Source organism: Mercenaria mercenaria, unplaced genomic scaffold (assembly GCF_021730395.1).
Source record: "Mercenaria mercenaria strain notata unplaced genomic scaffold, MADL_Memer_1 contig_3275, whole genome shotgun sequence".
Lineage (NCBI taxonomy): Eukaryota > Metazoa > Mollusca > Bivalvia > Venerida > Veneridae > Mercenaria > Mercenaria mercenaria.
In genome coordinates this window covers 27987-55585 of record NW_026461398.1, presented here as the reverse complement: position 1 = coordinate 55585, position 27599 = coordinate 27987, and the positions used below count along the sequence as shown (strand labels likewise).

The 27599-nt window shown below is 34.9% G+C and overlaps 1 protein-coding gene across 2 annotated transcripts; it reads right to left on the bottom strand.

The window, feature by feature from the left end:
• Positions 1 to 1661: 1661 nt before the first annotated feature.
• LOC123555749 (neuroendocrine convertase 2-like) lies at positions 1662 to 22494 on the bottom strand. Of its 2 annotated transcripts, XM_053533972.1 has the most exons (10): positions 22221 to 22493; positions 13517 to 13606; positions 9458 to 9553; positions 8976 to 9113; positions 8339 to 8433; positions 7367 to 7455; positions 6234 to 6436; positions 4315 to 4506; positions 3719 to 3819; positions 1672 to 1806 (listed from the first exon to the last, which is right to left on the bottom strand). In XM_053533972.1, the coding sequence occupies exons 1-10, from the start codon at positions 22386 to 22388 to the stop codon at positions 1779 to 1781; spliced, it is 1200 nt and encodes a 399-aa protein (XP_053389947.1). In that variant the 5' UTR covers positions 22389 to 22493; the 3' UTR covers positions 1672 to 1778. The 2 variants fall into 2 exon arrangements, with proteins under 2 accessions (XP_053389948.1, XP_053389947.1); XM_053533973.1 differs by lacking the exon at positions 13517 to 13606 and having other exon boundaries at positions 1662 to 1806; positions 22221 to 22494.
• Between the last annotated feature and the right edge of the window lie 5105 nt (positions 22495 to 27599).

The following is a 27599-nucleotide window of genomic DNA, read 5'->3' as shown; positions in this document are numbered from 1 at the left end:
ATTCATGTGGGGAAGTTGACAGTTACTTCCGGAGATTTGTACTGGTGTAGAGTCCATAAACACTGGTTTGGTTAACTTCCCGTCGTTACATAACTATACAACAAACTAATCCATTAGTAATAAGATGATATTGAAAGTTATCAAAGGAGCGCTATTATGTGTTATCAGAAACAATAGATCAGAGGCTTAAATGTGCCATGTGGCGGCTTACTTACACTCAGTATTCTTATATTTACAGGACCTTTGAGATCATGGAGTCCTTTCAGTATTCCGCTTAACGGTGCTAGGTGTATGACTGGTGTTGCACATTTCCTAGCCTTTTTATAGGCTATACTTGCTATATGTTCTATATAAAATTAAAAATATTCTGAGAACTGTAACACATAGCTAGGCTCATTTTTAAAAAGAATTACTAGCCTTATTTTCTTAAATGACCTATAAACCATCAAAACACCAAGAAAAGTAGGGGTCATGTATCTTCGAAGAGAGATGTTTTGTCTGACATGTCAACACTATGGAATACCTTCCAAACTGACAGCTAAAATGTAGGTATGAACACATGAGTAATAAGGTTTGTTTCAATTTCTATAAATGCAAAAAAAATCTCTTTGAAAATTCTATAAAAATGTCAAGTATACGTTAACAATGAAAAACAAACAGGGACTGGCTTACATAACACATGAAAATGCCACTTCAACTGGGCAAAAAGTGATGATTTTTTCCGCCATTATCCGACTATCCTAGAAGTGCTGCTTGATTACCTATTTTGTATTTTTGGACATTGAGATCATGGAGTCCTTTCAGTATTACGCTTTAGTCGATGCAAGATGTGTGAGCGGTGTCGCACATTTCAGTAACTCTTACGAACTGACTCACTCAAACCGAATCTGCTCTTTTTATAGTTTTCTTGATTGCGTTATAATTGTATGCTTCTAAAAGGTCGTTGTATAGCTTTTGTATCTAATGGTTATAACATTTGTTTGTTATTAAGGCGATTCATGTTTTACTAAGAAATGAATACTTTCTATTTCAATTAAACATCGATCTAATATTACAAATGATCACTTTTTGTTTGTTTATAAAGAATTATTTTTTTCAAAAATCAACGTCAAAAATAACACTCTTAAACATGGTAGTCGCTACAAGAAGCAACACGGGACGGTTCAGATCAATCTAAAGGACAGAACAAAATTTACGCAGCACTAAACAAGAAAAAGTACCTAAACAATCGATTTCGGAACACACAAGAAGAAACAGAATATCCATTTTATATTTTTATTTCACTATCATGCAATATTCCTACAAAATATTAATATAATTAAAGATGTTTCGCAAATATAGGTGAAATAAAATCTATTATTGATGCATTTTCTTGAGAATTCCGGAATTCCGCTGATATGTTTTTCTATAATTAGAACAATATCATTCACATCGCTCCTTGTTTTCTTAGTATAGTATGCTGAATTCATATTTCACATTCCGAATTTACAGTCTTAAAGTTATTTGAACTAATCTCATTCCACATTTCCCCTTTAATAAAAAGTTATTTGTTTTACTTTAAGAAAAGCGGTTTTCATTAATGTCCATATTTTTATATAGTATCTGATCAGTCTTAATACTTTAACTTGTTCCATAAATATTTCCATTTTAACGTGTTCCGTGTTTTAGTAATGGATACATTATACATTTATACGAAGACAATAAAACAAGTAGGCTTCTTTTAAAAAGAAACATAGGAGAGGATCACGTGATTAACATCACTCTGCTACCTCTTCCGACTATCGGGTGGAAGGCACAGAAGATCTTCTGAAAACAGAAGACGCACAATCGAACATCGTGGAAGAACTCTTCTTATTCCGGCAGATCTTCCGTGGCCCAAACGAACGGGGCAAACGAACCGCCAGTTAAACAATAAATTTATTTAATTGAACGAAATATATTTTAACGTGATTCAATGCATATACATATCTTTGAATACTGCGGACAAAGAATAGTATATATATACGAGGAGTGTTCGATATGAATTGCTTATTGTCCTCTAGCTCGATATCCACCAGGGGCACGATAAAAACCAATACCTACCTGTATAGGGTTATTCAATTCCTACACAACGGTGTATAAATGTACATGTTAGACTAAGTGTAAGACATAAAATTTGCCATTTGAATACACGCAATCATTGACCACTGTAGTAAAAATGGTTGGTAGAAACGTCGACAAGAAGATGAAATACGGGCTTACATCAAAGCTCGCTCAAAACTTGGTTGTTCTTTGAAGCAGCTGATGACTGAACTTTCTACTGCTTATGGACCTTCTTGTGTGTCTTATGACACAGTTCGGCGGTGAAAAAAGAAATTTGAGTCTGGTGTAGAGTCCATCAAAAATGCACCGAAATCAGGTAGCCAAAATCTGCATCTCGTAAAGAAATCGTTTCCAAAATAAAGGAAATCATTGAAGGAGATGCCAGATTTACAGTTCGTGATATTGCACGAAAGGTAGGCATATCACTATCAACGGTTCACCTTATTTTGAAGAAGCATTTGAAAGTCAGAAAGATTTCTGCTAGATGGGTGCCACATCTGTTGACTGATGAGCAAAAGAGGCAACGGGTTAAAGTGGCCAAAAAGCTGCTTCAAATGTTTCCAAAATATGACAAAAAAAAGTTTGCCAATGTCGTCACAGGTGATGAAACATGGGTCCATTATTTTGAGCCCGTCAGAAAGGCTAGCAATAAGATCTGGGCCACTAAACACAGCAAACGCCCAATAATTGCCAAACGTTCTCTGAGTGCAAAGAAGGTTTTGTATGCAATCTTCTTCTCTGGTGAAGGAGTCGCAATAAAAGTGCCGGTGAAAAAGGGCAAAAGCATCACCGGAAAGTACTACAAAGACGTAGTACTGAAGAAACTGAAAAAGTATTATCAGAAACGACGCCCTGCCAAGGTTTTAAACATGTCCGTCTTCTACATGACAATGCCCCCGCTCATACCTCCGCAATAGTTACGGCGTTTTTGAAGAAAGAAAAAGTAACTGTTTTGCCTCACCCCCGTATTCCCCAGATCTTGCCCCATGTGATTTCTTTTTGTTTCCGAAATTGAAATCATTCCTTGCTGGGCGGAAATACCAGTCCCGACAGGCACTTGGATCTGCCATTCATCAGTACCTTATTACTGTGCCCAAATCAGCGTACCGTGACGCCTTCAAGAAGTGGATACATCGGCTGAAACTTTGCATTTCTAGCCAGGGGAGTACTTCGAGGGCATGAAACGAGCCCTTTTGGGCTCACTTGAAATTTCAAGTCTCCAGATAGAAATAAGCAATTCATTTCGAACATCCCTCGTACATATAACTGAACCGTTTTTAACATTCATTAACAATAGTATTACACTATATTTCTTTATTTTAAACGAACACTTATTTTCGTCTTAGAGGATTTTAAAACTTACTTGTGCGCATGCGCATTTGGCCATTTTAGACTGGCTCACCGTTATTTGCGTTACAAAGTTAAATCTAACGCCGTAAAATTAGTAGATTAGTCTAAATCCTCCTAGTTTGAAAGCCATCACTATGGAGACCTCTCCAATAAGAACATTGTCTTTTAAGTAAATTTGTATAAAAAAAGGAAACTACAATTTTCATTCATTTGTGGTAATGTTATTTCTTTAAATTTCAAAGAATGTTCAGAATCACAAAATACAAATATTTAACAGTCTACTTACTTTGCCTCGAGACCCAAACCAATTATTGCTGAAACCTGTGCTACTGCTGCAGAAACACCTTTAAAGCTGGTGATACATCTGTCGTTGCGAGTTGTCGTAACCTATTAAATAGCATCAAATATATAAAATAGACAGTGCACATTTGGCAGTGGCACTGGGTGTACTTTTTTGAATCACCAATTCAGTAAGTATTGAAAATGGTTAACATTCCCTTCAGGCAAACATAAGAAAATATATGTATTCTTTGTGTAAGGAATGCTTTTGAGAAGAACTACATATTCATTTGTATTCCCTGTGGTTTTATATTGACCTTTGAATTTCAAATTGGGTGTGCGACGTCTTTTTTTATATGTGTCGTTGCTTTTTATTTTTTTTTTAAGTCAATTTTGTTCTCAATTTTATTCAGGACATTGAACGAATTCATATTATTCATGCGATACGTTTATGTAATAAAAAGAGTTTTAACTTTGTAACTCGTTCTTAGCGGGATATCATTGCTTAAAGTCAGTTAATATTTCCGCTGCAGAACTCGTGCATATTTCCCGAAACAAAGCTTGTAAGCTATAATTATTGTCATACACTGTTTCAGAGCTCACCATATCTGATGCTGTCAAATTGTTTCCCTGCCAAAGGCCGGAGGTAAGAACGCTTGCGTCAATCTGCGCGTCATCTGGTATGATACCCTGTATACCGATACTGTTCACAGTAATTGTGTTGTTTGTATTAGATAACCCGTTACCCACAGGTCCTGCTGGAAACGTATATATGGCGCCTAGTCCATTGCGGCCCTGTAAAATCAGAATACAAGACGGATTCCTATTCAACCTGTAATTATGCTGAACACTTAATGAATGAGATTTTGATACTACTTTCATTGAATAGCCCTTGATAGGGACAAACGTCGAGTGGGAAAAACCACCATCTAAGGACGCATCCATTAAACGGAACTTCGCATACAGGGTCAACATAAATGTATACATATGTATGTTACAGTTGAGCCACGTTCATTTTCTTTAAAATTGATCTTGTTTTTAAACTTTTCAGTTTTCAATAAGTGTGGCCAATCGGTCTGACGCTTTTATATGAAGATTTCTTACAGTCCGAAGGGTGTCCAGCAAGTGCCGAAATATTGCTTTGCTAATTATCCGCAACGAGCGGTATCTGTCATGATTGCCCGCGGGATGTGAAAACTTCGACACACTTCGTGTCGAAAGTATCGACCCTGCTTGATTGGATTAATTATAACTAAACGCTTATCTGATATATCTTTAATCCGGTGTGATCTAAAGGGCGATTTTTTTTATAATCTATAATAATTGCTTTGATGGAAAAAAATAGTCGTATGTTTAAAAAAAATTGGAAAGAATTGTGTCTTTCATGGTATAATAAAACAAAACTAACCGAAAGCTAATTTCTTCTAATTATTTTGAATAATCTTAAATAATTGCTTTAAATCAAATAAAATGCCGACGTACATCTCAACTATAAAATAATATAAACTTCGTTTCTATCTACTCTATATTCTGAAACCGTATGCTTAACTTGTTGCTTAACGTATTGCTGCAAAATGGACATACCTGAAATTCCAAATCAACCTAAGACATTTAAATTTCCGAAACGCACCTTTGGTCAGAAAAATCCGGTAAACAGAAGTTTTCAGTCTTCGTGGTTCACCAGTAGATCGTGGTTGCATTACGATGAAACTAATGACCTCACTTATTGTCATGTGTGTATGATTGCTCACATAGACGGCAAGTTGTCAAGTTCGAATCTTGATAAAGCCTTCATTATTAATGCCACCGCCTGATGAGACTCACAGAGAGGTCGAAATAGGTGTTTTCTTTTGTATTGGCTGACACTCAGAGGTGAAATACATCAACATTCATTGGGTAAATGTCGAATATATAGATATCCTTGAAAACTGTTATAAAATTGACTGAAAATCTTAATGAAAAATGCTTTCAAGATGCAAGGAAAACGCACTAACGGGCATCCCAAATCTTAAAATTTTCTCGGAGGAGACCCCCCAAACCCCGCTTACGAGAGGGGGAGACCCCCCTATCCAGCTCTCCCCCTTCTCCTGCCTCCGGCACTCGCGGGACACCTTCGACGTCCCATGGCCGGACCACTTTTTCGAAGCCGGCGACGGCCCTGGATGATCGGAATTATGTGTAAGCCATACCAAAGGAAAGTTTAAGCCTTTAAAATGATATAAATAGAGATGTGCATCTCAATGTGGCACAAATTCATAGAGGTACAAGCAAGGTATAATCAATGCAACAGTTCGGCTGTAAAAAGCATATTATGTAGCTTAAGAAAACGGCATTGTAGCTTCGTATTTTACTAATAAATCTTTTAATAATCATGAACTGCTATTAAGATAAACTCAACAATGATAGTCATAATTTTCTATGATTAATTCATGCTGTCATTGTAAAACGTATATGACGTCAATTATCAAAAAGTTTTCTAAATGAAATCAACATTAGAGACAAAGATTAGTTTAGTTACGAACCGATCCAGCTCCATACGCTAATGATTCTCTTGTACCTAGATCCAAGGGGTCGAAAGTGTTTGTTGATGTCCAAGCATTCACAAATATATCAATTTTATCTAATCTGTGAGTCAAAGCTTTCGATGTGATGTCAGATTCAGTCCAATGCTTTGGATGAAGTTCTACAATACCTTCGAACGATATCACTTGATAAATTTTCAACGCTGTAAAAAGAAAACACCATATGCCGTTTAGTAGTAATATGCTGAACTGCTGTTATTCATTCCATGTGCACAGAACCATAAATATTGTTCAAAAATTCGTTTTTTTTGTCGCGTAATGAAAAAATCGGATGATTTATACAGCAAACACTTTCGGGTGGTACTTCAAACAGTCGGTTAACAGATAAATCGATACAGATTATTGCATGTACAATGTCGACTGTATTGCTTTGTTCACAAAATGGTGCATGTGCATTTAAATAATTATCTGAATAATTTCACTGAAATAGAAAAGATGTCATTTCTTTTATTTTTTACGACCTGTCAGTTTATAAGCGATTGTTTATTTTATTCGTGGCGATATATGGCTAAAGATTTTAAACAATATATCGATGAATTTAGAACAGTGTTTAAAATACCGATGTCTTGGTAATTACCTACGTCACGGGCACCTGCGAGACGGATGCCACAGGGTATTATTGAGGAGGTCGCGGTAATTTTGATTGTTAATTACAATAATATTTTACCAATGGTACTCCTAGTAATATCAGAGCATACATTTTTCAAATTTGTTTTCAATGCTGGATACCATTTACTTCTAAATTTCGCTCCGAAATAAGGTAGAATATCAACTGTAAACTACTTCCAGTTATAACTTCCAACGTGCTTGATTATTTTACTTTCTAGTGTATTGAAGTTTTGATATTTTATATATTTATAGATAAAGCTCGCGGTAATAGTTCTAGTCCAATATTTCTACACAGACAAAAGTTAATACTATTACACAGAAATGATTAAAGTCCGTGAAGTCATTTACTACCTCTTTATATATGCATATTAAGTTTTTTGTGTATATAACTTTTTTCGATATTGTTTGTGTGACTTTACTTTAAAATAGGCTTAATTTTCCAATATAAAAGACTTTTGCTTCACCTGCAAACTTTGTGTCGTGAGCTATCCCAGCACTGCACAGATTATTTCCCTTTGTAGCTGCTACAATGCTTGCAACTCTGTTGCCATGACTACAAAATTATACATTGATAAACATGGAAATATAACGGATCCATTAAGTATGGATCATTCTTTACCTATAATAACAGAAAAACATGTATGATGATACCTTTACAAAGGTAAAAACTACTTGTATTTACTGTAGTTAAGTTATATTTGATATAACGATTCAAGGTCCGCATGGATGGTACAGAGCATAATGTTTTATATCATATTTCAGTTCCTGTCTTGAACAGACTAAATTATAACGAATCTGCTTTAAAGTAGCTACTTGTCTTAAACAGCCAGTCAGCTGACCTTCCGAATTAAAAGTTTATTCTAATTACTGTGTGACTTAAGCAGCCACCTTCAATAAGCAGACACACTATGCCATTCATTTGACTAGATGGTTAATACAGAATTGGCTGTATTCTGCATGATTAAATTCTATACTTTCAAATGATCTTCCAATAGAACTGGAATAGTTCTTATTGAGCAACAACTTGCCTATTATGTGATTATTTATCACGTAAATGACATGATAAAAACATGTCCGCCCATATTATGGGACTAGTTTTACATCAATTCCATTCAAAAATGAGGTTTTATTGAACATACATTAATGGTATGACGTCATTGTGTTACTTACAACATGACATCACAATGTTTATATTCACCGATGATTTGAAAGATTAAATACATTTGAGACAATATACTTAATATGCATTCTTGATGTATGCTTAATTTCGGTAAACTTCACCCTTGCAGACCAAATAGCCTTAGTTGCCTGATAAGATTTACATCCAAAGACAGTATACTGTTATTCTTTAGTTAATACTCCTGTTTTATTAAAACGTTCGAAACACAGACATTTACTTTAATTCAAAGATAGCAGAACAATGCAATTATACCCACTCTGTAGCATGGTTTGATTCAGACCGCATGTTATGTAAAACGTCCGGAGCAACGTCTTTAGAATTATTTATAAAGTTGTGGCATAAGTCTTCAATCTGAACAGAAAGTAAGACAAAGGTATCTATTAAAGGTAAACTTATAAATTCGTCATTTCTTACCTATTATCATTCTATCGATAGTTATTAAAATTATTAAAACTTATCTTAATTACAAACTGAAAATTCTGGAAAGAAATACAATTTGTCAAGTTTATTCAAGGCAAATATGACTTTTGAATTATGTAGGAGACTGATTAAAACAGGAAGCGGAACGATTTGTAATTCGTAGTTACCGACGCGTAAAGAATCATAATCTAAGTATGTAAACAAGAAAGAATATTCAACAGAAAAGCCACGTCTTCAAAAACGCAGCCTCCCCAAAGACATATACGAACAACACTCGTACACTACACAACAATATTGATTGAATATACTAGGAGACTTTTTACGGCCGCCACACGGCACAAACAACACAATTGTAAGCATAAAACAAGAAAGAATGTCCAGCAGTCTACAAAAGCAACAGAAAGATGTCAAAACTATAGAAGGTATTAGTCTTTATTTTTATAAATATTTACGACTCATCAGACTATTCGTACTGTGTTTTGCTTCAAATCTAAAAGATCTGTGTTGATGCCGACATCAGTTATTCCAAATATAACTCCTTTGCCAGTATAACCACTTGACCAGGCTTTAGGTATATCCATCCCATAATAGTGACTGCAAACGAGGTTTGTCTGGAATATTTAGCTATATTATTCGTACCAGAATGTATTCTTACATTAAAGAAGATAATAATAAAGAACTTAATTTTTTGTCAATTCATTTAGAAGCGCATCACTTCACGAGAATCACAGCAAGAGCTATACGTGCACATGTTACAACGGTCATGCATGAAGTATCAATTAAGAAACAACCATTATGATAACTGTTCAGATTTAATGTATAATGATATAGAACAATAAAATACTTGAATAGAAGTTGTAAGAATGAATTAATGCCATATTTTGATGAGACGCTTTTAAAGCGCTTGAAAGTATAGTTAAGTAATTCGCTTTTTACAAAAGTTTCTTTTACCTACCGTTTCTCCGTAACTCCTTTTTTCTCGATCCCCGAACATAGATTTTTCTGGTCTTAAAGTGTTGTTGTAAACACGAACAGGTTCTGCTTCAACTATCTAACATCCGAAAAACAGTACATTAGTGGAAGTAAATAGACTTCTCTATGGCACTGATTTTATTAAAAACAAAAGTTTCTTTTATAAAATACAGGTCTAGCTGCCCAACATAGCCTGAAGCCTTAATGTTTCAGGAATACATTTAGCCTCCAGGAGCGCAGCATCAAATCGTTAGCGTCGTAGATGGCATGTATCAGCGCATTACCTAAAAGTAACTGAAGTCTAAAGAAAAGTTTGCCGTCTAAATTTCGTAGATATAACCGTTCTACTTTCATTTACCTGAGAAAATAGTAAGCAATAAAGTCAAGAATACTGACACTGAAATGAAACATGACCGCCTTGTAAGTTGTAATTTTGATATAACGTAACATTTTGTCCATTACTCGACGTTGTTTAGCGAAAGATGTTAGGGAAAATGGCATATTTTTGTTTCTATTTATCTTAACATATACGGAAGAGCATTAGTGTCGGATGTATGTTATATCTTAACTCGAAATTTCGAGTTTCTAACTACATGCACAATAGTTTAGGTTAATGTATAGGTCTGGCCAAGATTAGGTACCTAGTGTAACCATCGGGTAGCCGAACAGGGTCATGTGATTAAGATGACCGGGCAGCGTTTGCTCATAAAAAATATCACCATTTAAACCATGTTTCAGTCTGGAAGGTTTTCGACCTAGTTTGAGCCCATATGGCAAGGAAATATGGACATACCCTACATGAACGTGTAGTAATGAGTCTGAACAAGACTGGGTACCTGGATAGATCTAGATTTTGTGGAGAGGTCATAGAAGGCGACCAGGAAGTATTCAAACTTAGAATATTTCACTATTGTGACAATATCTGATAAATTTTCGACCTACTTCGAGCCTTTAATACCTTAACATACTATACATGTAAATGAAGGTATATATCCTGGATACAGTTTGAAATCTGGAATAGCTCTATAAGATATGGAGTAAGTCATATATTGATGTATGGTAGTATATGTTCAAGTCGCTACTTTTTGGGTACAATATATGGATGTGTAGACAGATGTTACATATTTGGCCTTTGACAGACAGACGTTGAAATTTTGCGGATAAAAGAGCAAGATACGAAGTCGACATTTCATGTTATTAACTCGAAATTTCGGGTTACATCGACTTATTAACTCGAAATTTCAAGTTAGTATCTCGAAATAATTTCGTGACAGATATCTTGAAATTTCGTGTTAAATATCTCGGAATTTCGAGTAAGTATCTCGAAATTACGGATAATAAATAAAACGCACCTGGCACTAATGCTCTTCTGTACGTAGCTCTGTAATGAATATAATAAAACGTAGGGCTCTCTTATAAGTATTTTTATGCAGACAGTTATCCATCGGTCAATCAGTACGTATTATCTTTATATTATCTGCAGAATAGCGATTACTCTGTTGTGTCAAGATATATTTTAAACAATTATAATAACACGGTATCGACGTACGTTAGGTTATTACTAGCACTTATAAGGCTATATTGGCTACATCCTATTGTAAATATTAGTTTAGTTTTGCTAATTGCCATTAAAAGCACTTCCGTTTAATTAGTATATATGCATAGTTAATACTCAAATTTTTAGGACAGCGTAATTTTAATGGTATTCCCATCAGGTGAATCACGTTACGTTAACTGAAGGCTATGGTGGCTGATTTCTGCCATTTCGTGTTGGCGTGTTGGCGGGGCGAAAACACGACGAGTTTGTCGAGTTTTCGTGTTATCGTGTTGGCGGTGTGGAAACACGAAATTATGACAAATTTTACGCGAAAACTCGACGTTTAAAGGGCACCGACACGACAGATTTATCTGCCGAGTTTTCGTGTTGGCTGGTATAAATTTTTCGTGTCGGCGCCCTTTATTTGCCGTGTTTTCGTGCCGGCGGGGCGAAAACACGACAAAGCGAAAACTCGACAAATTAGGTAATTTGTCGTGTTTTCGTGTTGTCGTGTTAATTTGTCGTGTTGTCGTGTTTACGCCCCACCGACACGAAAACACGACAAATACATTATTTGTCGAGTTTTCGTGTTGTCGTATTTTCGAAAACACGACAAATTCTTTTCAGACATCTCTAATAAAATAAGTAATACGATGTGTATTAATAACTGACCAGGTTCCAGAAATATTTTATTTGGGTGCGGGGAGCGGCAACAGTTAAAGAATAAAGACGGCACCGGCAAGCCGAATGGGATTAGGTACAAAAGGGTTAAACCCTCATGATAGGTGGGTCAGGGCGTATCTGCCTTTAAATGTTTGAAATATATATATATATATATATATAATGGCGGTCTCAGGGAAAGACCCTTTGACTCCACTGTCAGGAGGGGATTAACCGTACCTCAAAATTTGCAACAGAAGCCAAGATTTTATATATTTATTTCAAACATTTAAAGGCAGACACGCCCTGGCCCACCTACCCCACTCGGCTCGGCGATGCCGCCTTCTTTTTTTAACTGTTGCCGCTCCCCGCATCCCAATAAAATGTTTCTGTAACTGGGTCAGTAATACATACACTTTTTATGCTTAAAACAATAACTGACATTTGACAGATTATTGTATTGTTTTATAATCTCTAATCTACTAATGCAGATTTAAGGAATTTAAATAAATTTTGAATAGAAAGAAAAATGCTTCTAAAACCCGTTGCCACTGGCTTCAGAATAACTCTACATTTTACAAGAGATGTCTAAAAATGAATTTGTCGTGTTTTCGTGTTGTCGTGTCGGTGGGGCGAAACCACGACAACACGAAAACTCGACGAATAAAATGTTTCTGTAACTGGGTCAGTAATACATACACTTTTTATGCTTAAAACAATAACTGACATTTGACAGATTATTGTATTGTTTTATAATCTCTAATCTACTAATGCAGATTTAAGGAATTTAAATAAATTTTGAATAGAAAGAAAAATGCTTCTAAAACCCGTTGCCACTGGCTTCAGAATAACTCTACATTTTACAAGAGATGTCTTAAAATGAATTTGTCGTGTTTTCGTGTTGTCGTGTCGGCGGGGCGAAAATACGACAACATAATGTGTTTCGATTATTTTCAAAATTTTGACATTTAATGGGATTCTTGGCTAGTCAAAGCCAACAGGGATCAAAAACGGAAGTTGTTGTAAATCTCTTTCTTGTCAGATGATAAAAGACTGCCTGTTCCTCAAACATTATTCTGTTTAAATATCGTGTATGACAACCTCTACTTAGCATTGATATGGCACCGCTTATGCCTAACGTAACAATAGAATGACGTCACGAGCAATTTCATTTCATTCTTGAGTAGCGGTTGTCACCCGAGGTCTGCTGAATCTATGGCGTACAGCAACTAGAATTTACTAAAACTCCTGGTGCAAAAGAATTATGACATTACTTTGGCACCCAAACGTTCTGCTGACGTAAATAACGTTGTCACCCCGTTGAAGCATTGTTAATGTTTCAATTCGCTGAGTTTCACTTAGTCGATGCATTTCATTACAGCATAGATTTGAAATCTAATGTGTTTTTGTTTTCACCAAAGGTATCAGAAAACTGAAAAAAACACGTTTTTGTAGACATGTACATGTTCTACGGGCAGCACGTGCAAATCGTGCAAACGTACACTATCGCTACTTATCTTGACTCCACCCAGTTTTTATCGTTAAACTGAAGGAAGATCAATAGTACATGCTTTGAGCAAAGTATGTTGCACATTGTAGACGGATACCTCTTTTAGAACTGAGAAGATTCAGATTTAAAAAGTGCACACTTTCTTTTGCGTTTGAGTATATAAAATCTTATCAACCAAAATATGTTCTTAATGCCTTAGCAGAAGACATAACACGAAATAAAACAAATTTCAATGCCAGAAAACAGCAACCAACGACTCGATTAAAGATACACATATTACCATCATTTAAAAAACATAGGGTACGAGATAAAATGAGACAAAGCAAATTAGTTACCTCATCTCTGAAATGATGTAACACTGTCTGGAATACACTAGAACCGTCTCCATCACCTGTGTACTCAAATATATACGTCGTCGGCGTTATCTGGAAATGTGTTACAGATGGTTTCTCACAATTTATTTGAACACATCAATTTGATATAAAACTTTTGAGGGTTATGTTCATTTTGTACATTAGTGATCATTGAAATTGTACCAATAACATCAGATCATTTTAAACTGATAAATTTGAAGGGTGCAATGCAAAGTGCCAGGTATCTTAAGCATGGAAAGAACATGCCCGAACCAAGCAATTCTAGCAGAAAACCATCGTTAAGATATGAATAAAACTGTTTGCCGAAAAGAACATAATTTTTCCTAATATATCAATCAATATGACAGATATGGATAGTTCAGTTTGTAAGATATTAATTTTATTATCAAGACTTTTTTGTCAGTACATTGATTATGGCCATTTGTTTACAGCGTAACGAATCCACTACACTCTGTCCTCAACATGAAAAAAGTAAGCGTTGGCGCAACTGTGAGTAGTTACTTTGCTTTCTTGAATGTGTTTTCAGCATGTAGAACATTATTTAAATTATGTTTTGTATGCTGGTGTGTGTATATGTTTATACGAAGTTCGGCAAGTAATGGAAACTGAATAATAAGTAAAAAATATATTCTGTTTAATGTGCCCTGTTAAGATACAATTCAAGAGATTTATTTTTGTTATCTGATGTCATGTATTGTTTGCAAATTTTGTTCATATTTCTTTTGAACAGATGTTGCGCAAAGGTCGCGCTGCTCATAAATGCGCAGAGATTGCGTTAAAGTTTTGTTGTAAATGTTGCGCCGCGCAAAAGTCGTGCCGCCTAAAGGTTGCGCTGTGCAAATATTTAACACATCATCCTATAACATTTTGCACACTACCCTAATGCGCAAGCGCAAGGGTATAAAAGCTTAGATTATTCTTTGGTGGTGGTGGTGGAGGTGGTATGCGTGTGTGGGGGGTGTAGAGGGGATGCGTGGATTGAAATAACTATTGTTATAAAAGATTTATGGAAAAGATGTTCGTTCTGCTTTTGTTGATGTAATGGACTGTTGTTTGAATAATATTGAGAAGTGTTATATCATATGTGATTTTGTATAAACAAAAATGCTGCGCTGCAAAATAAATAACTGCTTTTGCAACTTTACTCAATGGACCAACATAGGAAAATAATTCACGTTATACGAGAAAATAACGGAACAATATCATGTATTATCATTCTTATAAGTAGAATTTTAGTTTTATAGATTTGTTACTGTATCACATGTTTAAAGTACAAAAACATATTTAGATAAATCTTTACTATTGATATGGACGCGTCCCAGTGCCAGCAAAGAGACTTTAAAGTAATTCCTATGTACAATTATTTATACACAATGACATAGTCGATGGCGTTTTACATTTAATTCAATAAAATTTAAAATATGAGTGATGAAATGCAAAAAAAAACAAACAAAAAAAAAAAAACAAAAAAAAAAACAAAAAAAAAACAACATAAAATTAAAATCTAACATCAGCTGTTACCGCATATTATAAGATTCTATTTTTTTTCTGGTTGTAGGTAGATTGGAATTTCCGGCGTCGAGGGTAACTGGTTAGGCGGTAATGATGCTCCTGCCGAGTTACCGCGTTAACAATTACCCGAGAGCTAGATATTACCAACTGCACCTACAACTAGTGATAGAATCTTTTTCTTGCATACTATTTTCAAGAACTAATAATAAAATTAAAATTTAAAGAAAGCGCGGGAAATCAAAGACCGTAAACAGGAATGGCGTCATGACGTTTCAAAGACAAATAACAAGGTTTAATTCCGGTTTTGTTTCATCAGATACAGCGTAACGCTGTGAATTTTTGATAAAATAACTTTTATTTTTTGAGTCGAGAAATATACTTTCAGGAACAAAGAGGAAATGTTAAGGTATGGGATTTTTATTTCTTTTATTTTAAATAAAATATAAAATTCTGCATGAATCTTCTACATAATATATGTAGTTCGCTACACGTCATTTACAGCGCGAAAGTCATCTTAAACCCCGTGGTGTAAGATGGATATTTCCAGCACCGGTAAAAATACGGGGAAATCCCCGTCTGGTATGCGGAAAAACAATTATCAAATGATTCAAAACAATGCCATGAAGTCTCTAAATTACTGTATGTTAAGATTTTTGTTTTGAATATATCAAGTGATTACTTTTGCGTTATGCAAACGGCAGTTCATTCCACAATTTTGACAAATAGTACAGAAACTTCATTAAATGTTTTGCGTTCGTTATATGGAACAACATAACGACATTTAGAATTTTCTGACGATCTCAAACCTTGTCAATTAGGAACATATTCTATTAGCAGTTCTGTTAAGCACAGTACATTTCACACTGCATTTAAGTTATCGGTCTCATACATACTCTGTTGACATTAACTTTACAAGTACGAAGCCTTAACTAGGAGTCCACCCATTGAAGAGCTGTTTCACAGACACCATACTATGAGTTTAGGACACTTGCAGAATTTGGTGGCCGACAGTGTTATATGCCACACTTAAGTCAATTGCAAAAAAAATGCCAAAGCAGCGCAGATTCACAGGAGTGAAATTTCCTATATGCAGATTGGTTCTTAGGCAAAAGACTTTGATTTACATGTTTGTTAAATCTGTAAAAAAGCTCTCTCAGTATATTTTCACACAACTGATAAGTTACTTGAAAGACGATAATTGGAAAGCTCTAGTCAAAGACCTGCTTTTTAAGCAAAGGTCAAACAACAGTTTTTTTTTGTATTTTACAGGAAAAACACTGCATTCAAGACGGCGGTCTGTTGAATATACATTGTTGATATTAATCTTACAAGTACGAGGCCTTAAAAAGGAGTCTACCCATTGAAGAACTGTATCACAGACGCCATACTGTGCTTTTAGGACATCTAGAAGAATGTCATGGTCGACAGTATCAAATATCGCACTTATGTCAATCGCAATATGGGCCGTGACTTCGTTTTTCCTAATACCAATTAGAAAATCATTGACCAACCGACGTAGCGCAGATTCACAGGAGTGGTATTTCCTATATGCAGACTGGTTCTTAGGCAAAAGTACGGTAACACAGAGGTGACATCCGCAACACTTTATTTACATTGTGGCCACAACTTAGTAACTTGTGGCCTCAACTTAGTAAATCGTGGCCTCAAGTTAGTACATCGTGGCCACTACTTTGTAAATTGACCACAATATAATAACTCGTGACCACGACTTATATTAGCCAGTCGAAACAATACATAGATGGATAGACGGACGGACGGATAGATCGATTAGATGGTACCTACGTACCAACCTTCTTAATTATTTGTCAGCACATGTCATAGAGTAAATCTGAACACCAATTTACATACCGTAGGCAGAGTAGTTGTATTTGTAGTCGTAGGCCGTATCAGTAATTTACCAATATTTGCTTCCCTTACACCATCTAACATATCTATTTTCCCCGCACGAGTTATTAACCAATCACATTCGATCTATTGATATCCGCCATACTTTGAAATGTAAACAAGCCGATTTGTGCTGAACATTAAATATCCAGTTATGTAGTTATATATAAATATATCTACAGGTAATCATGTTTTTGAAACTTGAATATGTATTGTTTGTCATGCATTGCTTTTGACATGAATGTGTATTGTTAAACCCCTATTTTGACATTGTATTTATATTGTTTTGTTTATATCCTGTTTTACAGGAGCGTATCTGTCCATGACAATATACTAAAAATCTGTCGACCCAGTTGTTATCACTGCCACTGAGTAGCCCGGCGACAGTGGCGCCCAACATGGGACCGTGACGGCATTACATTGGTTAGTCTCCGACGCCTGTAATTGCTTATATATAAAGTACCCGCTGAAATTCGAGGACGAATTTCAAAATGGTGGGGAAATATGTCACGGTATAGAACTTGAATATTTAAACGGGGAGAAAATGTGTAGGCGGCCGGGTAGCTCAGTCGGTAGAGCATCGGAACGGTATTCTGAGGCCCCGGGTTCGAGTCCCGGTCTGGCTGCACATTTTTCTCACCCTGTGACATTTGGCGCCCAACGTGGGACCGTGACGGCATTACACTGGTTAGTCTCCGACGCCTGTAATTGCTTATATATAAAGTACCCGCTGAAATTCGAGGACGAATTTCAAAATGGTGGGGAAATATGTCACGGTATAGAACTTGAATATTTAAACGGGGAGAAAATGTGTAGGCGGCCGGGTAGCTCAGTCGGTAGAGCATCGGAACGGTATTCTGAGGCCCCGGGTTCGAGGCCCGGTCTGGCTGCACATTTTTCTCAGCCTGTGACACACACGTAAAATTTACAAGTTAAAATGGCGGGGGTTCGGGGCGATAACTCGCTATTTAGCGAGGACGAGGAGCGAAAACATGATAATTAGCAAGATCGCGGGGTGAGATTTGTTAACTGGATGTCGGGGCGCGGTTCGAGAACACTACGTTTAAGCAGCGCTAATTATCGTGTTCATCATCCCAGTTACTAATTCTCGCCCCGCGATTCCGGTAATTATCATGTTTTCGCTCCGCGATCCCACTAAATAGATAGTTTTCAGCCAGCGTCCCAGCATTTTAACTTGCTAAATCTCGTGTTTTCGCGGGGAGATAACGCAAAATGGCAGAAATCAGCAACCATACGAAATGGACGCACAAAAATGTGTACATCACTGCAAAGTGTGAGACAAAAATGGAAGATAGATAGACGGACGGAAGTAGATAGGTACGTAGACCTGTACCATCCAATTTATTCATCCGTCCGTCCGTCTATCCATCTTTTTTTACGTTTCGATTGTCTAATATCGTGGTCACGAATTATATTGTGGCCACAACTTAATAAAGTGTGGCCACAATTTACAAAGTTGTGGCCACAAGTTACTAAATCGTGGCCACGATTTAGTAAGTTGATGACACGATTTACTAAGTTCAGGCCACAATGTACTAAGTTGTGGCCACAATTTAATAAGTTGTGGCCACAATTAGATAAGTTGAGGCCACAATTTGAGGCAATTATTTACTAAGTTTTGGCCACAATTTTCAAAGTTGTGGCCACAACTTATTAAGTTGTGGCCCCAAATTACTAAATTGTGGCCACGATTTACTAAGTTGAGGCCACGATTACTAAAATATGGCCACGATTTACTAAGTTGTGGCCACAATATAAATAAAATGTTGCGGATTTCACCTCTGGGCCACAGTACAAAAGACTGTTTTGATTCACATGTTTGTTTTATCTGTAAAGAACAGCTGTCTCAATAAATTTTGATTGAAATGATAAATTACCCACAGGACGATAATTGGAAAACTTTAGTCCAAGACCTGATTTTTTTTAGCAGAGGTCTAACAACTGCTAGTTTGTATTTCACAGGGAAAACACATTCTTGTATTGAGATATTCACAAATTTAGTGCTACTAAGCAAAAGTTCGTCTACACCTGATTCCAGAATACGTGTTGCAAAATATCTACCTCTGAAGACGTAGTATTCAATTCACTGATGTCTTTTTCACTTTATCTTCAGCCAATTCAGCAAATTTGACTAATTTCATACATCCCTTACTCGGGTTTCAAATTTTGGTATTCACTTAGGGATGTACGTATCTTTGAGATTTTTTTTTTGCCATTAATAAGTCATCCAAAGTTTTGGCCAATGATTTATTTGACTCTCCTTGAAGCAATGGGTTTTAGTACCTGTTAGTTTAGAAACTAATCCATGCAGAGTCCTGGAATCACCTCTAGCGTTCTCTATCTTTTCACTAAGTGCATTTGTTTCTCTCTCTACGTTTGGTTTCAAAATTGTATTCGTTTCATTCTGCTTTATACTACTCATTTTGATATGTTATACCGTAACGCCTCCATGTACGCTCAGACTTTCTAACTTGTTGTTTTTAGTGTTGCAAAGTTTCATTGAACCATGGTTTGGGTGTCCTCTGAATTATAGTTTTCTTTTTTAGAGGAGCGTGCTTAGTCAAAACATCTTCTATTTCCGACTCAGACTTATTCGCAAACGTGTTGATATTCTGTGAATCACAGTTTATTGTACTAACGTCACTGGAAAACTCTTATTTGTTCAGATGTTTAAAGTTTCTAAATATTACGCTCCTACTAGTGCTAGTCTCTTTTTTAAAATCTAGAAAGACCTTAACAATACAGTGATGAGACAAATTGTTTCAGACACACATTTCTGTACATGAAAACCATTGAATGACTCAGTTATGACCAGTTTAAAGCTAAGCGTAAGCTATCTATGACATACTTACCCCTACCTATGACATACAAACTCATTCTAATGACTTACGTAATCGAACGTATGACATTATGACTCCTACGTTGGATTTTCTAGCATCTTCGTTCAAATTCTTATGTAGAATTAACTAGCTCACAGGACATAGTGACTGTTCTTATTCTGATTAACTCGCGGCTGGAGGATGTGGACGGAGGCATGCATTTCATCTACAATCCATGAACATCCTCAATAGTAGAGTTCATATGAATGTAAAAATACGCACTTTTTCATGCCACAAACTTAAAACTTCACAGGAAGAGAAACATTTGATATAAATACATGTATAAAACTTAAGATTTATTTTCCTGTAGAGTCTACATACAGAAGAAAATCTTAATTAAATGTGGTCATCAAATTTTAGCAATTTTTATGACATATTTCTTTTACTACCTCTATAGTTTGTATTAAAAAGATTTATTACATATAATTAGATCACTGTTATAAATATATGTTTTATTAAAGGCATTAAGTTAAATGTTTCTTATCGTTTCAATATGATCTGTAGTCTTATATTTACCTTTAAAAGATATCAGGATATTTCTACAATATGAACAAAAGTTTAAGTTCTAATTTGTGTTTAAACAGAAACATAACTTGTTTTTAACAACAGTACTGAATTTAGAAGCTTTTCTGTTACACAATTCATAACGCGCATATAAAAATGCACGTTCTGTTGAATAGATGTGTCAATTTTACACGTAAACCCTAAACTGAAAAGGGATCTTTAACTTATTGAACTATGCATTCTTTCACAACGTTTTACAATAATTATGTCGACTAGAAATGAATATCTCTTTTAGACAATATCATAAATAATTATGTGTACCCTTTTCCAACTTTATATCTAAAATATAAATCATAAGCTTTAAATTATTTTGAATGTATCATCGATATACACAAATGATTGACTGTTTGACAAAAGGAAAGGTGATAGAGATCAACTTATTGCACCAAATGTATTCATAGCAAGCGACTTATAATATAACACCGGTTCAAAACATTCATTCTTCCGCTTTATAAATTTGGTAAAATACAATTATCTGTTTACTAGTTTATGATTCATGTTTTTCAATTGATCTTTTTACCGATTTTATTTATTTATGTAATGTGTAGGATGTTGCACACATCATTTAATTTCTTCATTTCACCTTACACAGTGGATCTGTCTTCATTTCGATGCACTTTAACTTCTTGTAAGTCCTACCATATGCATATATTTGATAACTTTTCCAAAATCAGATAAGTTTTTCCAATAATCTAATTATTGTATTTCTGACATGTAGGAATATTTGTATAAAAAAACAGCATTGAAATCAAGTAATAAATGTTACAAAATTGTATACAACGTGCTTTAAAGTTACCAAATCATGATTTCAGGGTTATACTTGGTCTTTAGTATCAAGAACCCCCATGATCTAATCTTATTAATTTTTGCCCGCATCAAAATTAAAGTTGATATTCGATTTATAATGAATACAATATAAAACGGGTTTGTATGGGAAACCGTATAACTATTTATTCCTACATTTTTTATAACCTTAATTCATTTTGTGATATCTTTAATTCATTTTGTGATATAATACAAGTAAATATATCTTGTTATATCTTGAACTATAATTTATTTAATTATTTTACAAATTATCATAAACGTGTTTTGTAAAATCCTTGTATCCTAGATTGATTCAAAGATGCCATGAAATACTTTAATGACATCACAAATTAGAAGATTCGAATATGTATCTCTAAATATGAAGATCATTTTTGTCATATCCTTTATTCAATGTAAAGATATTCTACAAATTACATTTTATAATATTCGTAAATCAGTTCAGTATATCTCAGTATGTATACAATTTTATAATATTCTTGATTCGATTGATTGACTTAAGTCTTTAGTATATAAAAGTATCGTTGTAGGACTTATTTAACGTTAAATGATATCGTGAAATGAATTTATGATATCAGTACATGATGTAATGATATAAAAACGGAACTTGTGATATCAATAGTAATAAAACAGTGAATAAATAGACGAATGGCACCCCATAAGTTTGTTTCAATTTTATCATATAATGTGTGAGACAAAAGCGCATACTTTAAGAGCAATATGTATAATTTTATCAAATACTAAATTCTCGGGAATATTTTTAGTTTTCATGCTGCCAGTAGTTATTGTTACTAAAGGCAGCGCGCTACTTTTATGAAATGCTGCAAAGACTCGGCAACAATGATACCACTATGTCAGACTCAGCTTTCCTATTTGACTTAATAAAAAAAAAAGATAATAGGCAAGGCAAAACTCACTTATTGATTCAAGCTTGATATGCAATATTATAAGAAATGACCTACCTTGAACAGCAAACTTAAATCGTATTTCCGAAATTGAGGAAAGACCGTTTCTGTAAAATCCTGTTTAATCTTGAATGTAAATTTGCTGTTATTCTTAACGGACCCTGCTGTTTTCACACAGGAAAGCAAAATCAAAACAACAAAAAGGCAATTGTGTTTTAAATTCATAATTTTCCTTCTATCTTCTTTGCGTTTAAATTACCTTATGCGTGTACTGTTTTTAAATTTATATACACCTATTTAAGGAGTAATTAAACTACCCTATCAGGATTGAAAACTAAATGTATAAACAGACAGTAGATATAAGTTATATATCATACACATGTATACAGTTAGAGTTTATTCTGATAAAATAGATTATAAATCATAAAAAATCAACATAATAAACGTGAACATTAAAATGCAATTGTAGTTGACATATGGTCAATACCCAGGATAACACAAAAAGACAGCATAAAACTTTTTTTATTTCCATCGAGGTGGACCTTTGAATTAATCATATGACATTGGAAAGGCAAATTAATTAATCAAGTATTGCACATGTTAGATTAGATTTACACAGGACATAACTTTAACAGTTATATATGTATGATGATATCACAGAAAGGTACTTGGCATTGAACAGGTAATATCAATAAAATCTGTAAAGTAAATCCCTCGGAAGCACCGAGAACAAGGCAAAAAGTGAAAATTGCAGACTCGGTTTGAGTTTGTTCATGAGCAGTAAAGGAAAATGCAACACTGCCCACGCCCCCTAGCACCGGCTTAAGCAGTATTCAATCTTCAAATCTAAATGAATCGAAATCAGTGATCCTGAAGGGCCAGACTCCTACACTTAACTTAAGTAACATATGCCAGAATAAAATAAAAAAACATGACCAGATTAAAAGACTAGACTGACACAGTTTGCATAAAATGTTTCCTCACAATTTTTTAAAAATGATTACGATTCTGTACTGATCTAAAACTCGAATGACAGAGGTTTTAATGCTAAAATACAGCCAAATGAAAGTTACGTATCATTTCAAAAACATCACATAATTTAAATTGACGCCTTGATGCTGAGTACGATGTATTTAACGAGTATAACATAACCGTTAATCATATTCAGTTTAGCTGCACGCCAGTAGCGCTAAACAAAAGGTACAGGGAGTCCCCAAGAACTGAGTTATCTTGTTGCTGCGGTGGCTATCCCTAAGCCGGATGAGAAAGTTCAGAGTAAAATGAAATTCAGATTTATGCATCCTTTGAGGGTGTGCCGCTAACGTATTGAAGGCGCGTCGGTTATTTCGATTTCACCGTGAGAAATATCAATAATAACAATTATGCTGAAAATGAAGCAGTAATAAGGATTAAACTCAGGTATGGTAAATGTCACCCAAACAATATATAACTGTTTAAAACGTACACCGTTGGCACCATAATAAGTCGTCGTAAAAATCAAACTGCACGGGGTAACGTATGAAGTTCCCTGTGTGTTACTAGGCAAACAGTAATAAGAAACAAAGGTTTTGTCACATTTCGGATATGCAGATCTAATTTGAAGGTTTTATGTTGTCATATAAATTTCACATGTAACATGCGATTCCAAATCATCAACAATGCGAACAGGTGTACCGACGATGTACATGATCATCTTGGCTAACCTAGTCTCTAGCTTCAGTTATACATGCAAAAAGAAGCGCACGGACCAAATTGTCATCCAATGTAAATTGCTTTAACACGTTGTAAGTCGTTATGAAGTAAGATGTGGATTCTTAAATCGCCGATGCGGAAATGATTTTATAAATAGTAACTAAAATGTGCTGAAGAGGGGAAAAACACCTTTCTTTCGGCATTACCAAGATATATTTTGAGAGTCCATTTTCAGACATATACGCTAGTGGGAACTAGATACATGTCTTGTCAATATCATAGTTCCTTTGTTTGTCTTCTCATATATTTTTAAGGCCCTTGGCTTGATTAAAATAACACATAAAGGTCCAAAACATTCGCATATTTCATAAGTATATAACCTTTAGTCAAATGTGTTTTTTAGCATATGACGTTGTTTACCTCTGGTTTTATTTGGATTTACGCTCTATCCGAGCCCAACCCATCGTAGCTTCTTGAATCGTGTGTCTTTTACAATGTTATTATTAACCTACACTATCTTCGTCTAAGGCAGATATTGTAGCCACTCGGTACTTCCATTTAGAGTTGTAATAGGTTTGTGCTTGACACTACTTTTTCGTTTTTGTGCAATTTCCCTTTTCTCCGTTCTGAATTCTGTAACTGCTGCAGCTCTGTCGTTAATTCAACCACATAGAAGAACAAAACGCTTGAATCAAGAATTTGTAGTTAGGCTGACATCCGAGCAGTTTTTATAGTTTTGTCTAGAGATGTCGTTTGAGTATGATGAAAGACGAAATTCATGTTCTTAATCGGAGTCAAAAAACTTCAAGTTGTTTTCTTCTGGAATTACGACTGTATGAAGATCTTTTCTAAGTTAAGAAACAGTCGCTCTGGCATGTAACTTTTACTTTGCATGTACTAGTACGTGTTCAGTCCTACGTCGTTTAATTAATCTTTCTGTTTTGAGTAACCTCTCGATTTCTGTTTTGAATATGTGAATTGTGGCAATCTGCACGAGACCAAGGCCACCACGATCAATCATCTTTTTTATGTATGAAATAAAAAATAATAGTCATTGAACAGTGCATCGTAAATTAAAGCTTTCACTAGCATTACAATAGGAAATATGTTTATAAGCTAAACGTTCTTTCTATTTAAGTGTTAAAAGTACATTGCTAAGCAATCGTATTTGTGAAATGACATCTAAAATTTTCAAGTTCAGCTTTTTGTCGATCATAGACATCTTTTGGAAAGTCTGAAGTTCTTTTTAGCATTAGGCGGGATTATAATTTGTGGGAGACTTTAGGTGGGATGAATCTACATATAACAAGAAATAACTTTAAAAATGATGGTCGGTGAATTGTAATAAGAAAAGAAGTTTATGAATTTTTCATCTAACATTCATCTTTCATCTAACGTTTTTCAAATTGCAAAACTAAACACCGCACTTTAACAATTTAAATGGTTCTCTTTTAATTTTTCGCAAAGGTTTCGTAGGGTTGCAATTTTGTTTCGTTTATCCTTAGACAAATAATTACAGCAGTAGTTTGATGAAGATTCATGAAGCGGTTCATGAGAAGAGGTCATTAAACGTGTTTATATTTTTAGCTAAATTGGTCCCTATCCCCATTTGTAACAAAATAGCGGGAGACCTTACGATATTGTTACACATGGAGTTTGGTAAAAATCCATTACATTTTAGTGGTTAATGCGAAGAAAGGCATATCTACTTTTAGCTATAGTAGTCCCTAATAGGGCCCAAGTTCCTATATAAAATTTGGAAGAGGACTTTATAATGATGCTCCAGACCAAGTATGACAAAGATCCATCAAGCTGTTCATGAGACGCTGTATAAAGGCATTTCTAGTTTTAGCTCTAGCAGCCCCTAAAAGGGGTCAACTGTCCCAGCTGAACAAAGTTGGTTGCGGGCCTAATAAAGATGCTACAAATCAAGCTTGATTAGAATACATGAGAAAAAATCAATTAAAGGATTCTTTTATTTTTTGTTATTATTTATTTCTAAAATAGGCCAACTGATCCCGCTTTAACAAATGCATATTCGCTATTCATGAATCTTTGGACAATGACGTCACACCTATAAAAAAGTGAAGGTCAAGCAAAACATACAATTGTAATTATTTCAATATTTTTGTTTCATAAACAAAGGTTGACCGTAGTCATATCACATAGATAAACTGTATGCAGCGTACCTTCATTTCAGTGTAATGAAATTCAGTCATTATATAGCATATATATAATAAAACAAATTTCAACTGAGTTCAATATTTGCATACCATACTAAAGAAAAATATTCATATATAATAAATCAGTTAAATAATTTATAACAAATATATCAAAGCAAACAAGTACTCATTTTAATATGCAATCTGAATAAGTCACAAAAGCAAGAAACCTTTTCATATACAGACGACAATTGTAATAAGGAAAATCTTTTAAAAAGCACTTCTTCACATAAAAGACTCTTATCACACTCTTATTCATGTGATACGCAGACCGTATTCAGCCCCTTCTTTAATTTGATATATGTTGGTATTTGAACAGGTTTTTATCATATATATTAAACTTACTTATTATTTTGAGATATATCAATATTCTTGCTAAATATACTGAGCCAAAGTTAGCTTTAAAACTGTGAACAGCGTCGTTTAGGATAAACGCTTTGTCTACATTTCACTCAGCGTAGCACAATCAACAGAGTGAAAGAAATTGACACTGTCGTCCAATCAGGAAGAGTGTTGCATAAATCTTCCATTTTGATAAATTATCTGTAATGCGTTATCAAGTAGTTTGATTTGCAAACTGAAGTCACTTGGCATAGGTAACGAAAACGAATTTAGACGGCGTTGCCGAAAAACATTAGGTTGATCTTTTTCTTGAATCTATATTGTTTTGTGCAGAAATCACAAGGATGATCACTGAAAACCTTTCAAGAATATTTGTGTTCGGTATGTTTAGCAGTTTAGAAAGCGTAGGTGTTGCTCATAAAATATTATCCATTTATTATTATTAATAAGCTGATTTATCACAAACTACTTTGGCCGTTTTACAATATTTATGAAATGTAACCGTAAGGGATACTTTAAATTTGTAATAAGGGCTCACAAATAATTTGCACGATCGTAAAATGATTTCAGTCGCGTTCATTTCAGTCGACGCGAAGATTTCAATCGCGTTCATTTCAGTCTACGTGTAAACATTTCGGTCCGCCCAACAATTCATTCGCGTTCGTTAAATTTCAGTGAAGAAAGTTTGAGATACAAATGAACTAAAGCAGTTCGTTTGGTTCTTTCAGGTGCCCAATGTAAAGCATTGATACATGGGGATGACAATTGTTTGTCTGTCGTCTGTTTCCCATATCAGAAAGTGGTAACAAAACAATAGGAAATGTCACTTTCCAAACATTCCAAATAATGTAGCCTCCCCAAATCACAACTCACAGCACGTAGATGTGCACACTACCAACACACACACGTACACTCACACACATACAAAGCAAACACACAAGGACAAAACTAAGAAAACACGCAGTAGGGCACCGCCTTGGAACTGTCAGTGGCAACAACACTACTGGGAAGCTTAAACATGTTTATGGTGCCCACCTAACCTCACTCTTACCCCCATCATGCTCTAAAGTCACGAGACAGTGTAAATAAAAGTAATCCCCGTCAGGTTAATCTCTAACACACGCATGACAACATAAGGGACATGGTATGTGAAACACAAAAGTGCTCTTGTATAATTATA